Source organism: Sphaeramia orbicularis, chromosome 2 (assembly GCF_902148855.1).
Source record: "Sphaeramia orbicularis chromosome 2, fSphaOr1.1, whole genome shotgun sequence".
NCBI lineage: Eukaryota > Metazoa > Chordata > Actinopteri > Kurtiformes > Apogonidae > Sphaeramia > Sphaeramia orbicularis.
The window spans coordinates 8,416,410-8,431,564 of NC_043958.1; the positions used below are offsets into that span (position 1 = coordinate 8,416,410).

Consider the following 15,155-nt stretch of genomic DNA (forward strand, 5'->3'; position numbering starts at 1 on the left):
TATTACATTACTGCACTGTGATGAGTTATGTCTATTTTGTATTGTCAAATTGAAAGCTGTGTGACCTTCAGAAGAATATCTGCAGCTATGAAAAAGCCAGTGGGGATCTAAAGAAGCAAACAAAATAAACCTCCTGAGATTTCTACTTCTGCTTTGACCTTGTGCTTTGTGTGAGACTTCATCAGTTCTATTTGTTGGTGAGAGAAAGCAGACTGAGACAACTTGGACAATGATCCACTCTGTCAGTGACCCTGAAACTCAAACACAATACCTGCTGACGATCCTCAAACTCAAGATCACCTCTTAGCAAATGGGAAAAACACCCTAAACAGACTTTACAGGTTTATGTCTGCCCCCCAACCAGTAAATAGAACTGATGAGAGACAAAATGTTTTCAAGAACAAAACCAGTCCAGTTGAACTTCAAAAACAACCAAGGATGGATGACGACCTGGACGAATGAGAACTTTCACATACTTCTACATTCTACTCCTATACTACTTTTTTTTTTTGGACAAGTTAAAAGTACAGACTTTCAACAAGGATAATAATACAGTAATACAAATGAACATAAGTAAATTAAAGTACAAAAAAATCATGGGGATATATAAGGCAAGAGCAAAAATACATTCAAATCCAATACAGTGCAAATAATTAGGCATTTAAAGTTAATGTATAGGAGCAGAGATGCAACCGAGAAGATTCTTTAAATCAAAATAATGAATAACAAGCAATGTTCTGGCTTATTTTCATTGCAGTTTTGTTTTTTGTTTTTTTCTAATTTTCTCTGGGACAAGAAAAACATTTTAAATACGTTTGTAAATCCAGAAAAGGAGGGCTTATTTCTTCAGTTAGCGCACTGGATATATTTATCCAATCATAAAATTATGTTCGTGATATCTGAAACAGATGAGGCCAAATTATCCATATAAAAAATAATATGATAAAACTAAAAAAAAAAAGGAATATCATTATTTTTTTAGTGAAATCCGATTCTTCTTCTTCTTCTTCTTCTTCTTCTTCTTCTTCTTCTTCTTCTTCTTCTTCTTCTTCTTCTTCTTCTTCTTCTTCTTCTTCTTCTTCTTCTTCTTCTTCTTCTTCTTCTTCTTCTTCTTCTTCTTCTTCTTCTTCTTCTTCTTCTATTTATTTTGAAAGGACAACCGGAAGTGTCCGTTTATGTCGGCTCCTTCACGCTCGAGGATAGAGCATCTTTCTGTGAAGATACATTCCTCACATTTCACTGTTCAGCTTGGCGACATGTACCCTCGTTAACTGGCATTTTGTGTGGCCTAAATGCCCCACAGACATATACCGACATGTATTTTCTACTTTTCAAATGTTTACGATGGTGAATTAGATGTTGCAGGTACTTTTCCTCAGCTAATTAACCGCCATCAGGAGGCAGCTAGCAGCCAAGCTAATAGATGAGCTTTACATTTTACATCACTGCAGTAGAAACCTTTTAGGAAACATTCCTTGTACTGTTTTTTTGGTACAATGTGGTAATGGACGTTAAACATGGCTTATAATGCTCGTGACACACGCTGAATATCAACCCTCCTCGACTTTATCAGGTAGCTATCATACCATACGTTTATCCATATCATCACTACTGCAGCTACTGTTATTCGATCATTTTTGTGAGGTTTTCAAAATTTCTGCACCACTCTAAGTATTTTGTGACCACACACATCCTGTTAGATTGTTGAGGCATATATGTGACTTTAACTCACGTCGAGTGAAACGGTGAACAATAATAGATGTTAAATCCTGTGCAAAATGTTGAATTATTATTCAGGGATTATGAGCTCATCCTACTGAAGATGAAGATGGATGAGTATTTATAAAGACACACACACACCAGTTATATGTGTGCAATTACGTCTAAATGATTGTAAAGTAAATCAAAACCCTATAAAAACGTACAGTTGCTCATTTTACATCTACATATTACTAAAATAAACCCTACTAGTAAAAAAGCCTACATTTCAAACATTAATAGAAGCAGTGGAGAAGGTTTCCATCACTGCTTCTTCAAAGTAAATCTGCGTATCATCCACGTCTACAGTGATATGTACTGGTTATAGATGCAAATTATTATGTGTTCATGTCTAGGGGTGTGTATTGGCAAGAATCTGGCGTTACAATGCAAATCACAATCCTAGGATCACGATATGATATATCACGATATATCATGATACTGATGAAAAGGCCATTTTTTGTTTGTTTCTTTTTTAAAATGATTATTTCCTGGAAGAATTGAATTACACCCGAAATACACACAAGTACTAAACACGTTTTTATTTGATCAGAACAGGATCTGATGCTTTATCACAAAATGTTCCTGTGTTAAAATTTAAATTATGTTTTACAGACATTACACTTTAAGATCCTGTTCAAATGTTCATATTCTATTAGTACATAACTAACATAATATTATTTTTGTGCAATCCCAACAGAGGAACGAACATCTGCCTCTCTCAGACAGTAAAAAGTGCTTTTAGGGAACGTCAAATAACCATTATTTAATAAAACAAGTGATAAATGATAATAAATAAGATATACACAATAAAGAAAAACAAAAATTAACCTCCACAATATCTGCATTTGAATAAATACCTAAAAATATCGATACAGTATTGTGAAATGAGATATAATGATATATTGCAGAACCGATATTTTCTAACTCCTTTATTCATGTCCAATCTGCCTGCCTGTCTGTTTACCTTTTTATGGCTTATGTAACTTCATGATATCTTATTCAGCGTCTGTTGGTGGAGTCTTCAATAGATGTTTTCTTTTATAGCTCTAGCATAAGACATAACTTAGACATTCTAGGAGAAAAACACAGATACACTAGGGATTTGGCAAAAAGCAAGTGTCACCAAATGGAACATCATTTTTCACAGCGTCAACAGCTACAAAAATAAGATACATTCATTTGTCACCACTGTATGTTTGAGGTGTAGCTTATCTGATCTTATCTTTAGGCTTTTGTCTCATCTTGAATTTTTGGTTAAATATCTGATAACTAGAAGCACTCGGAGAGCACAGACCCCCCCGATGTCTGTCTGTCTGTCTGTCCGTGTGCAAGATAACTCAAAAAGTTAGGGACGAATTTGGATGAAAATTTCAGGAAATGTTGATTCTGGCACAAGGAACAAATGATTAAATTTTGATGGTGATCAGGGGGTGGGGGACACTGATCTGCCTTAGCGGAGGTCTGCGCTCTCTGAATGCTTTTCTAGTTTGAATATAAACCGAAAGAAAAAAAACATTGTTTTGTGAAACTGTCACAGTTTTTCTCAGTTTCTTTTGGTGCATTTTTCAGATACAAACTGATCACTAATACACATCATAAGAGCAAATTCTCATCACTTCGAACCACATCTGTGCAGTTTGGTTGTGTAACTTCCTGCTCTTTCTTACATTATATATTGTTGTTGTCATGTCAGTCAATGTACATTATACAGGTTCACTGTGGAATAGTCCTTCACCCAAAACATTCAAACCAGGGGTCACCAACCCTGGTCCTCAAGAGCTCCTATTCTGCATGTTTAGATGTATCCCTCTTCCAACACACCTGATTCAAATGATAAGCCTATCATCAAGCTCAGTTGAAGCCTGATAATGACCTGTCAGGTGTGTTGGAAGAGGGAAACATATAAAACATGCAGGATAGTAGCTCTTGAGCACCAGGGTTGGTGACCCCTGATTTAGACAATACTTCATTGCTCGAGTATTTACATGCAAAAATGCTGAATTAGTTTTCATCATTTGTTAAGCAGATTTTATTGATTTTTGTTACACGTTTATTGTAAATCTGTCCCTAAATTGATTGAATGCAGTGCGCAAAGATGTCTTATCCAACTCCTGCAGATGATGCCTCTGACATGCATGATAATTTCTTCCACACTGCATCACTAGAGATAAGTAGTAAGGATAAGTAAAGATACTGTACAACTCTGTCTTATGTTTGTTTGTTTTGTTTTTTTTTTTACTGTAAATGTGTAATATTTAACTGTTCTATTGACAACATGATATTGACTATCTTCTGTCATAACCAATAATATAAGGACTTGTCATTTTAATGCCACTGACAGTTTCATTGGCATTCATATTTGCTGTTAACACTTAAACTAAGCATTTGAACAAATTACACGCTTTTACAAGTAATCTAATGTGTTTTTCACATGGTACACATTATTTTGATAAATGCACCTATTGTTCTTCAGACTTTAATGATGACTGAAGAAATGCACCTGAGTGACTGAGAAAAACTGTAACAACTCGTAAAGGTCTGAAATCTGAGCTGACTACATTCTGCTGTTGTTCGTTCCACTCCGTCTCCTCCTTTTTGTGATGTTTTCAATATTTCTGTGCCACTTTAAGTATTTTGTGACCATACGCAATCAGTTAGATTGTTAAGACATGTAAGTACTTTAACTCACAATGTTAAATCCTGTGTAAAATGTTATCTTCATCCCACCTCTTGCATGTTTCAACATGATGGTCTAATTAATTTTGGAGATAAACAGTTCAGTATGCCTCAAATACCCCCTAGCGAGACCAAAGATTAAGTACTTAGGCCTCATTTTTGCAGATTAAATTGGATTATTTGAGGCCAAAAATTAAAGTATAGACAGGAGAGCTTGAATGGCATTAGGCACTTGTGAACGCATGCATTTGTATTAAAATCTGAAGAAGAAACAACTGTATGATATGTCAGGTGGCCAACTTTCACTAGAAACATTTCCTTGTGAATGAACTATTATGATTGTCCTGCAGTCAGGTTGCACACACAGCTCTGTTTCTCCCTGTGTTGTTTACCCTTTTTGACAGCGTCACGATCACATTTGTTTGTCTCACAGGGAACACAACACAGTGGCTTCTCCAAGATGTGGCTGTGTGTTGCTGTTTTCCTGCTGTGGACAAGGTCAGGAGGATGTTCAGAGATGGCCAACACATCAGACCTAATTGAATACACAGCTGCAGACTTCTATGAGAAATTGTATTCTGGGAAGATGATGTTTATCTATTTTGAGGGTCAAGGTAGGCTGCACACTTCACCTTCTATATTTATATTGTACTTTTTACTCCACCACATTTGACATACGCTATATGGACATAAGTTTGGGAACATATTAAATTCAGATGTTTCAGTGCCAACAGGGGACTCGGAAACAAAATGACAATTACAGTGACAATTTGGCAACAAATATCATGTCAGACTTTTTTTATTTGGTCATTAGGGTTAATTTTATTTAAGTCATCTGAAACATAAAATGCGGACAAGTTTGTTGTCATGTAATTTTACACAATATTGATATTTTGTGTGTGCTATTTAAGAAATTTAGGTTTAGAAATTGGGTAAAAACGTATGTAAATTAACAGTGATGAAGTATACTCAACTAATTCAGACCTATTTAAGTACAACTGTATTTTTTTTTTACTTGATGAAGCTCTTTATCATTTTACTTGATATTATCTTTTTTATGCTAATTTATACTTTGAATTCAGTTATGTTTGATTTTATTTATATAGCCCAATATCACAAGTCTGAGATTCGCCTCAAAGGGCAAAAAATAGCATATAAAACTTCTTCTCCACGTGATCTTTGAAGCAAATAATGTACTTTTTACTCTACTACATTAGTTTGATATCTAGTTACTTTTTTGACCACAGTTTTTCATCTACATCTTGTCCAATAAAAACCTTCACTTGTAATGAAGCAAGTCTGGTTTATTTTTATGCCTTGGCCACCTTGGGGCCGAAGGGGTATTGTAATCATTTTGTCATCTGTCTGTCCATTCAACAACATAATTGTATTATCTGAAGAATGCATTGACATATCTGCACCAAATTTTGTGCTGTGAATACGTCTTGGCATGGAGCAGAAGCCTAATTTACACAAAGACAGTCTAATGTAAACCATAGGGCAGTAACTTTCAACAGAATCTTGCACTATATTTGGCCGAGGGGTATTAAAAGTGCACAGCACGTTATGTTATTTACACAAGTAAAGGATCTGAGCATATTGCTATGTTTAACAGTCATCCTTCAGTAAACAGCAGCAGAGGTTCTCATTGAATTGAACTGATAATGATAATGCTCTATCAATGAACGTTGAGATAAAACAGCAAATAGTAACTGTCATCATGATTTTGATTTGCGGTCACTTACTAAAGATAACATGTCTCCGCCTCCTTTGTCTATAGTCTCTCCGTCAATCTCTCTCTTCCTGGTGGAGCTGGTGCGCTCGGCTGAGGCCCTGCAGGACTATGGGGTACTGGTTGGCAAAGTAAGTACCACAGGCCTCTATTTTAATAAGCACATAATTTCAACAATAATGTATAAGAAGAATGACAAAGTTATGCAACAGCTGCTTCAGAATTTGGGTAATAAATCATCACCAACTTAAATCTGAATAGATGAATGTTTCGGAGATTTGATTATTAAATATAACCAGTGAAATTATATTTCACTGCTCCTGTTCTGACTAAACAGGCATGAGGAGTAATTTTGTTCTTTCTGTCTAGGTGAACTGCAATAAAGAACCAGTTTCTAAATACTGCACAGAAGACAGAATATTGCTAACAGCTTTCCTCTTCAGGTTTGTGGGTTAGACATGAAGCATCAAATTAAGGCTAAACTAAATTTGGATTTGTACGAAAAGTAAACGATGACTAACTGGAGAGCATCTGACTTTTTTCTCTCTTTGTCAGAAGTGGTAAAGAGTTGTTGAGCTTTGATTTGGACACTGTGTTTGACGTCAACGCCATTGTCTCTGAAGTCCTGTTGTAAGTAAACAGCACCGCCTCGGTTATAATTCCTTTTTTATCTGCGTCCATCTTAACAAGCTTATGATGCAGCTGCTGTAATAAAAAAAACTCCTCTGTCTCTGCTCTGTTCTGTGTTCCAGTGCAATACTGCGTGATGAGGTCAGGTATGTCCACACGGATGCTGACCTCCTGGCCATGGAGAAGACAGCCAGAGGGAAGAAAGACATCGTCCTGGGCTACGTCAGCAGCCTGGGGACACAAGGTATGAATACAAAACTGCATAAAGATAAGATAAACTTTATTAAACTAAAGGAGAAATCTAGTTGTGATAGCAGCATAAAGAAAACAGGAGCTACCAAGTATTTTCACAAATCTAAGTCAAATGTATACATATTTGACAGTTTTTGTTGATGTATGTTGAGTTTAATATTTTTTGGGATTTCTTCTTTTACGTCCTCCTTAAAGGCTCTCTTATTTTTTAATCTGTATTGACTAAATGGAATTAATTTTCTGGTTCATTACTTTATTGACAAATTGATCTTTGGATGTCAGAAGAACTGTCCCTGTTGGCGATTCTAGCACCCATAGTCTGACAACATGACTGACTTGTTGACTTAAATAATTAAACAGATTAATTATTTTGTTTCTGCTGATTGTGTTTTTTAAGAGCACAGATCGATAATGGAGACGGCGTATGTGTATGGATCCAAGTACCAGTTTATTCTTATAACTGGAGGCCCAGTCCTGAAACATTTAGGGTGACTACTTTCTTTTTCTGTTTTACTGTGTACTGTGTGTTTTTCTGTTGTCCATTTGTCTGATTTCACTGGATGAGATATCCTACCAATGCTCTGAGGGAATTCCTTCAAATTGGGCATCAACATCCACTTGGACACAAGGATAAATTGATAACATTTTAGTCGTCGTCACTTTTTATAGTAATAACTCAAGAATTCAACCACTAATTAGGACTTAATTATACGCAAATGCTTAATTGGATAAAATGATTGTGTGATTACAGTTAATGTCCAAAAGTTCAACTTGAGTGTGACATGAGAATGGTTTGCAAAAACCCTTTTCTGACCCTTATTCATTGTCACAAGTCAAGAACAGAAGAGAAAGAAGCTGTGACCATATTTCCCAATGTAAATATATACGGCAATATTAAATATCCATATTTACAATGTGGCTGCAACTTTGTTTTCTATTATGTTTCTCATTGAACTTATTCACTTTACAGTACAGTTCATTTTATTTACATACATCTGCATCACATATGCAATATTTTCCTCCAACAGTTTCATGATCAGAACAATCTGTACAATTCTTCACTATTCATATCATAAGGTGACGCTTCTTGGTTTGTATTTATTTACTGTCTACATCTCTTTCTTTCAGTGTTAACAAATCCTCTCCGTCCTCTCAAGTGTGGTTCCTCCACTGTAGAGTTCACAAAGGGTTCATGAACCCACCGACCCCTGAGCGCTGCCCTTTGACCCGCATGAGGAAACCTCTGTCCGTCCTCAGCCTCCACTCTTTCCTGCAGCTCATGGAGGCTCCATTAGTTGTAAGTGTGAAAAAACAAACACATAAATTTGGTGCAGACTTCGAATATATTTTTTTGACACTTAGTTTTTGTTAGTTATTTATCTTTTTGTCATACAGAACATAACAAACAACAATCGGCAACAGATAATAGACACAATCTAATAGTAATGATAATTTAGGTTACAGTTATGAAATGGCAATCAAGTTACCTAATTAATTACAGTTTTAGAGCAGCAGTTTATATAGAATTCCACAGGACTATGAGACAAGACTTCGAATATTTTATAGAATATGCCCGGGGTATGTGAATTTAATTCATAAAATATTCTAACACCATCTCCACTCTCAGTCTGAGGTAAATGAGGACCCCTCACAAGTGCAGCCACCCCAGTTCCCCTACCAGCAGACCCCTCAGGTCTTCCTGTTCTCACGCCGTGAAACAGAGCACCTGGACCGGGACACGGCCGTTACTCTGGCCTGGAGGCTCCGTGGCCTGGCTCTGCTGTTCCTCGTACACAGGTAAGACCTATAGCCACAGTGGTGTATGACTATAATTCTGCAGTAGAAATGAACTTTTATCTGTGATTTTTAGGGACAGCCCTGGAGTTCAAACCCCAGAGGATTACAATGCTGCTTATAGGCTCCCAGAGAAGGTATTGAGGTCACATGTGTGTACAGAAACATTACTCTTTACTTTATCAAGTCTGTTTTTTCTTACTTGTGTTTTCTGTACTTGGAGGGTTCGGAGGTGAAGTATTTGACCTTACACAGCCTTGAAGATTTGTTGGAGCTCTTCACAAATCCAGATACAGAGGAAGAGGAGCAGGAGCTACAAGGGATGGAGGAGGAGGACGACGAGGAGGACGAAGAGGAAGAGGATACCATTTTTGGTAAAGAAGCTGATGATTAAAAGAAAACAATCAGAATAAGGGTCATTCCACACCAATTCACCTAGATTATGTCATGGATTAAAAAAAAAAAAAAAAATATATATATATATATATATATATGTATATATATATATATATATATATATATATATATATATATATATATATATTATTAGCCTCATAGTACAATTGCAGAAGTCATATTTTTTTCAGTTCATAGCCAATGATGAAAAATGAATCAGCAGGGTTAGGAGAGTAAAGTTATGCAGATATCACAATTTGGCCAAAAATATGACTTAGGCAATTATGCTATGAGGCTAACGTTATGTGAAATCTCTTTTTTCAGGGGATGAGGTTTAAATTTGTAGAGAACACTGAAGAAACCCAAGGATAAGTTGCTGAAATCAAGTGAATAAAAGCATATTTTTATCCCAATGAAGATAAATGACACATGTATATACATACCCCCTAGTTTTCACTTTATTGCAACCCAATTGTGCATTAATATATATATAGTAGAATATAGTTCTACTACATCTGGAATTTGGCAGTCCAAGATCTTGCTTCAGAGCTGAAAAATTCACATTTTGATTGCGTATTTTCCCAAGTTTGTGGAATATCCTTGAAAGTCTTTTATGGGAATATGTTCATATTTGTAGCAGATAATGCAAATTTGCCATATGTTTTTTTTTTTCCCCAAGAAAATCCATGACATAATGCAGGAGGACGAGATGTGTTGAATGGTATCACCCGAAAAGACTCAGATGATCAGAATGTAGCAAAAGATGGAAGAGAAGACAAAAAGTCAACAGTAATAAGTAAGAAAGATGTGGAAAATAATGCATATTACAGTTTTTTTCCTGTCTCTCTCCAGGCCAGTTGGATGATGAAGTTGCAGCATCAGTTTACCAGGATAGAGGCAACTTGTTGGACATGGATTTGTTCACCCCACTTAACACTGACAACTTCCACGAAACAGTTGCACAAAGTGGCCTGACAGTGGCCCTGTTCTACCTCAAATGTAAGTCACAACTAAACCACATGGAAGTCATTACGTAAGCAGGGTTTCTGAGGGTGCTTTAAACATTTATCATGTCTTAGTATCGATTCTGACAGACATTAGAAATGAATTGAATCACGAAGTTTGGGCAATTTTATTAAAAGGGAACTTAAGGAAATTACCTCTTAAAAGTAATTCTTGGACTCCAATTTTCTCTCATATACTCATATTTGTACTTTTTTTTTTTTTTTTTTTACAAGAGATGAGATTATGAGATATGAAGCATACTATAGATATTAAATTTAATTTGTAATGATCTGTAAAGTAATAATGATGACTGAGGAGATGTTTTAGGGCTTGATTTTTTTTATTGATATCCTGTAATTTTTAATTTGTGCTGAAATAGAAGTGGATCGTATTAATTGTAGATTGGATTTTCACCACCAGGGGATGCCGTTTCCATGGCTTTCCTCACCTCCTTTGCTGAAGTTGCAGAAAGACTTGAAGGTAAAGAGAAGAGCATGAGCAGGATCAATTAGAGGAAAGTCTTTCTGCATCTTTTATTCTATTTTTTGGAAAAAAATCTCTCCAGATACTGGTGTGGATGACGTGCAGATGAGTGCAGTCGACTGTGGAGAGTGGACCGACCTCTGTGCCGCTCAGTCAGGCAGCTCCCGTCCACTTCCCTTCCAGCCCATCACAACTTTCCCTGCTGTCTTACTGTTTCGACCTGAGGAATTAGCACAGCACTACAGAGGGATGCTGGGTAGTGAAGCTCTGCAACGCTTCATCATGTTGTAAGTTAAGTTCATGGGTCCTGAATCAAGGACCTAGAATTACCAATTAAATTCAGTTTATAAAGGTTTTTCCAACAGAATAACAAATAAAAATCACCATTAATACATTGTTTATCAGGTTACATTGCTAGCATATTGGCTCTTTATGCGTCATTATAAAGCTCTTATTAATGCCTGATTCAGTATGGTCATATTCTTCAATTCCAAGTCCTATAACAGTCTTCCCTCAAATTTCAAAGTAAGTAAGGAAATCAGTCTTACTTTTTTAGGCCTGTGCTGAATAAAGCATGAGCAGTAATTAGGGATTGAGGTAAAACTCTAGAATATGGTCGTGTGGAATAAAGTTGCATGACCTGAAATCATGAGGAAAAATACCAGAGTTTGAAAACATTCCTTCTGCAGCTCTCTTATCTCAGTCCACATCAAAAAGAAAAGAGAAGACACTTTTCCAAGCTTCTGTCTCAAGCCACATAGTAGAACTGTAGAGACACATCCAAAGAAGTGTTAGCAAACTGCTTACCTGTATGAAAACACCTTTGATTAGCTAAAGTCTGCTTCACAGGCTTGATTTTCCACAGCCCAAAAACACATTCCACTGAAGTGGGTGAAACTGTCAGACCACTTAAATTACAATATGTTGACAGCTCATTGTGGAGCTTTTGCCAAAGTACTGCAGCTTTAAGTCACATAAGGACTTTATAATGATTAATAAATTGCCAGAATGCTACTAATATGTATGATAAGAGTTAGTTAATGTCAAATGTCACTTAACACACAATCAATTTTACTATCAATGAAAAATAAGCTGCCGGGTGGGCTTGTATTAATCCACACTGAAATCCAGCTGCAGCTAGACTCTTCATCAAACTAAATAGTGAAATAATTACAGGAGCTGTTTAAAATATTCAGTAATGACCCAAATTATCATTAGAGAATTAAGAAATAGCCATTTGATGCATTGAGTTGCAGAGATCTGCAGTGAAGTCTCAGCCAGGCCTAGGACATCATTGTTCTTTGTGCCACTAGAGTGATCAATGAACCACTTTAATCTGGAGTCTTTGCCTGAGTTCGACATAGATGTACGGTGCCACTCACTGTGCCAAGTCTGACCTCTTTTCACTCATGTTGAAGGATATGTAGTCTCTGAGAAGGACAGTGGTGGCTTTGGCAACCCTCTACATCCCCCTGTAGAAGTGAGTAGGTAAAAAAAAATGTGAAAGCCCCTTCCTGTTCCAGTCTCCAGTACCGACAATGACTATAAGAACATGTGCTGCCTGAATAAATAATATATAAAGGGTAGGAATGTGTGTTTTAGCTCTGTAAATATATTATAATTGCTCCCTAAACACAGTCAAAAGTCAAGGAAAAGCCAAATAAACTTTAATTTTCCTTCAGGGATTTTTGTCTTGGATGTAATGCCAGAAAGAAGTCCCTGAGAACAACAACCTGCGTTAGTGTATTTCTAGTTTTATAGACAGCAAGATTGTGTAAGACTGAAAAAAGAGGATTAAATGTTACATCATATGAATAAAATGCGTTTTCGTGAGGCCACCCCTGACACTTCTAATCAGTTCAAGATCAACCACAACCTTAGCTACTCTTGTTTACTAGAGAACAGTACACATAAAAATATGCATCTGAGCTATTCCACATGGAGATGTGTAAAACAGCAGTAAGCTGTTGGAAAAAGAAACACTTTGAATTTGAAGGCGGTTATAAAGAAGATGGAGAAACAGCAGGACTTGATGTTTTCACCAGTGTTTCCTCAGCCCAGGAAGTGCAGACTTATTACTTCTATTGTTGTGCGGTCATGTTTCTTATCACCCGTGACACTTTTCCACATCCCCCTCCCTATTTTTATCTCATTATTTCTTATGACTCTTAGAACAGCAGTCTCTCTGTAGCAATGAGAATATCTACTTGGATAAGGATGAGGACAGTCTGTACAGAATCTTTAGTGTACAAAAGAAGGTTTTCTAGCCTCTGGAATCACTCAGGATTAGATTACTGACTTTATATTTCATTAATTCAACCTTTATTTAGGTTCAGAATACTACATAATCCACTTAAGACTTCTACAGTTAAGGTAAAAACAAGAAAAGGGGTGAAACACCAAAATGCGGTTGGTAAACCTAAAGACTAATCAAATTACACAAAACAATAGTGATTAAAATCAATAGAAGGTAAGTCACTAACGATATTAACAAGTGGTGTCAGGCACAACAAACCCCACCCCTCGCATGTATTGTAGCTTATTTTGGTATCAATCCAGCTGATGTCATCATGTCTATGCGTGTACTGATGTCAGCATATCAGTTGCCTCTATATGTGCTAAGTTTGAAGTAAACTGAAACAAAATTGTTGGTTTTATAGACATTTCACCCATTTTAAGTTAATGGGAGAAAAAAAGCTTTTAAAAAATTCATAAAAAATGTGGACTTTGACCTACTTTCTCCAAAATGTAATGGCATTTATTCTGGGTCACTGGCAATCTATAAACCCAATTTGATATGAATTCAACCAACAGTTCTGCTGCTAGAGTGTTAACAAACAAACTGAACCAAAAACAACAATACCCCTTGCCTTCCCTGCAGGAGGAGGGGTATTAATCAATAAAATATTATAAATTTAATGGGAAAATAATCATCTAAAGTAAGAACAGTTGGAAGTAATATGCATTTGTAAATGAAGCATGCATAAGCTGTTTCTACATATTTAAAAATGTCCATGTGTCTGTGTCTACTATTGTTTTTACGTAGGAGTCGTCAATCTTCACCTGTGCATCTGTCCACCGAAGCTGAGGTGACTTCATTCCTTGAGGAGGAGCTCTCCGGTTACACACCTGAAAAAGTGTTGGCGCTGTTTCAGATACACACACATGCAGGTTGGATGTTGTTGTATGATGTCATGAAGAATCCAGCAGTACAGAGAATGGTAGTTATCATCTGTCTTCTGTGTTGTATTCCCTGTATGAATTGTGCTAACATTTGGTCTTCAATTTAGTTTAGTTTTATTACCTTTTAAATGATGTTGCACCCTTAGTTTACCTTCTATTTTTTAAATGCTTTGTTTTATTACTTTCAGTGTAAGTTTTGATTTTATCTAATTCCAAATGGGACTCCTTTTCTGTCTTACATCTTTTGCTACCATGATTTCAGCTGTAGATGGATTGGCAACATAAATACATTAAGTACTGCCGATGTAAAACTGGCACAGCAAAAAAAAAAGGAAAATAGATTTCATATCCTCCCAAAATAGTGCAAAAATGAAAACTGATGGGGCAATTGTATGATTTTAGCTCATTTTAATCAGTTTAGGTTTTTCTAAATCCTCATTTTTATTTATGTATCACTTCAAAAATGTCCACTTCTAGTTTTGTTATTCATAGTTTACTACAGTTTTACTTGAGTTCAGAACAGTAGGCTGCAGAATGTTGATATTTTGTTGTACTTTTGTTGTACTTCCTCCTCAAAAACCACAGGAAGGACACTGGAGGACTGTTTTTATGTATAAACCAACAGATGACTGGCCTGTTTACACTGTCCTTTGCATTGGTGTCTGTTAACATTTGTCTGTGCAGGTGTATCAATGTTTGTTGAAGCAGCAAAGTCTTTGAGAGGGGAGCTGCTGACTGGACTGCTGACAGATGGGCTGGCAGAGAAATGGTAACAGCTTTGAATTCACGTCATTCCTCTTTCAAGGTTGTCCCTCGTAGCCGCAACCTCTGAGCTCCTCTTTTGGAGTTTGGAGACATTGTAATTCACCTCAAACCACTTTAAGTGTTGTAGTCTAGACGATTATTCGGAGTAAATAATTACTTTAAAACTCCTCTGCTTCTTGCAGTAACAAGTGAAGTAAATAACTACATTTTGGGCTTATTACCCATTACTTTGATTTGTGTGAAAATAATAGACTCATGGAAACCAACGCAGTCAATTCCCCTAATGACCTGTTTGATCTATCAGTCAGCAACAGCCAGGCTTGTACAACAGGTAAAGGCTTTGCTTAAAGAGGAGGAAACACTCCGTCTAAAGTGTCATCAGTACAGTTATAGAGTGAAATACAGGCAGAACGGAACACACTAATGGTCAGGTATGTTGTTGACGGTATGAGTTTTTCACCTTCAAACAGCTCATAAG

The 15,155-nt window shown here is 36.4% G+C and overlaps 1 protein-coding gene across 2 annotated transcripts in view; it reads left to right on the top strand.

The window, feature by feature from the left end:
- The window catches only part of txndc16 (thioredoxin domain containing 16), a 32,917-nt gene that overhangs the window by 9,980 nt on the left and 7,782 nt on the right, over window positions 1-15,155 (top strand). The window contains exons 1-16 of one of the 2 annotated variants that reach the window (XM_030151339.1): window positions 1,182-1,573; window positions 4,871-5,051; window positions 6,218-6,300; window positions 6,539-6,612; window positions 6,725-6,799; window positions 6,922-7,043; window positions 7,449-7,539; window positions 8,180-8,348; window positions 8,679-8,848; window positions 8,922-8,982; window positions 9,069-9,219; window positions 10,094-10,240; window positions 10,667-10,726; window positions 10,812-11,016; window positions 13,776-13,900; window positions 14,597-14,681. In XM_030151339.1, the coding sequence (XP_030007199.1) occupies window positions 4,898-5,051; window positions 6,218-6,300; window positions 6,539-6,612; window positions 6,725-6,799; window positions 6,922-7,043; window positions 7,449-7,539; window positions 8,180-8,348; window positions 8,679-8,848; window positions 8,922-8,982; window positions 9,069-9,219; window positions 10,094-10,240; window positions 10,667-10,726; window positions 10,812-11,016; window positions 13,776-13,900; window positions 14,597-14,681 (1,772 nt within the window). In that variant the 5' untranslated portion in view covers window positions 1,182-1,573; window positions 4,871-4,897. Of the gene's footprint in view, window positions 1-1,181; window positions 1,574-4,867; window positions 5,052-6,217; window positions 6,301-6,538; window positions 6,613-6,724; window positions 6,800-6,921; window positions 7,044-7,448; window positions 7,540-8,179; window positions 8,349-8,678; window positions 8,849-8,921; window positions 8,983-9,068; window positions 9,220-10,093; window positions 10,241-10,666; window positions 10,727-10,811; window positions 11,017-13,775; window positions 13,901-14,596; window positions 14,682-15,155 lie in introns of those variants that run through there. The other variant, XM_030151345.1, reaches the window with a different exon arrangement.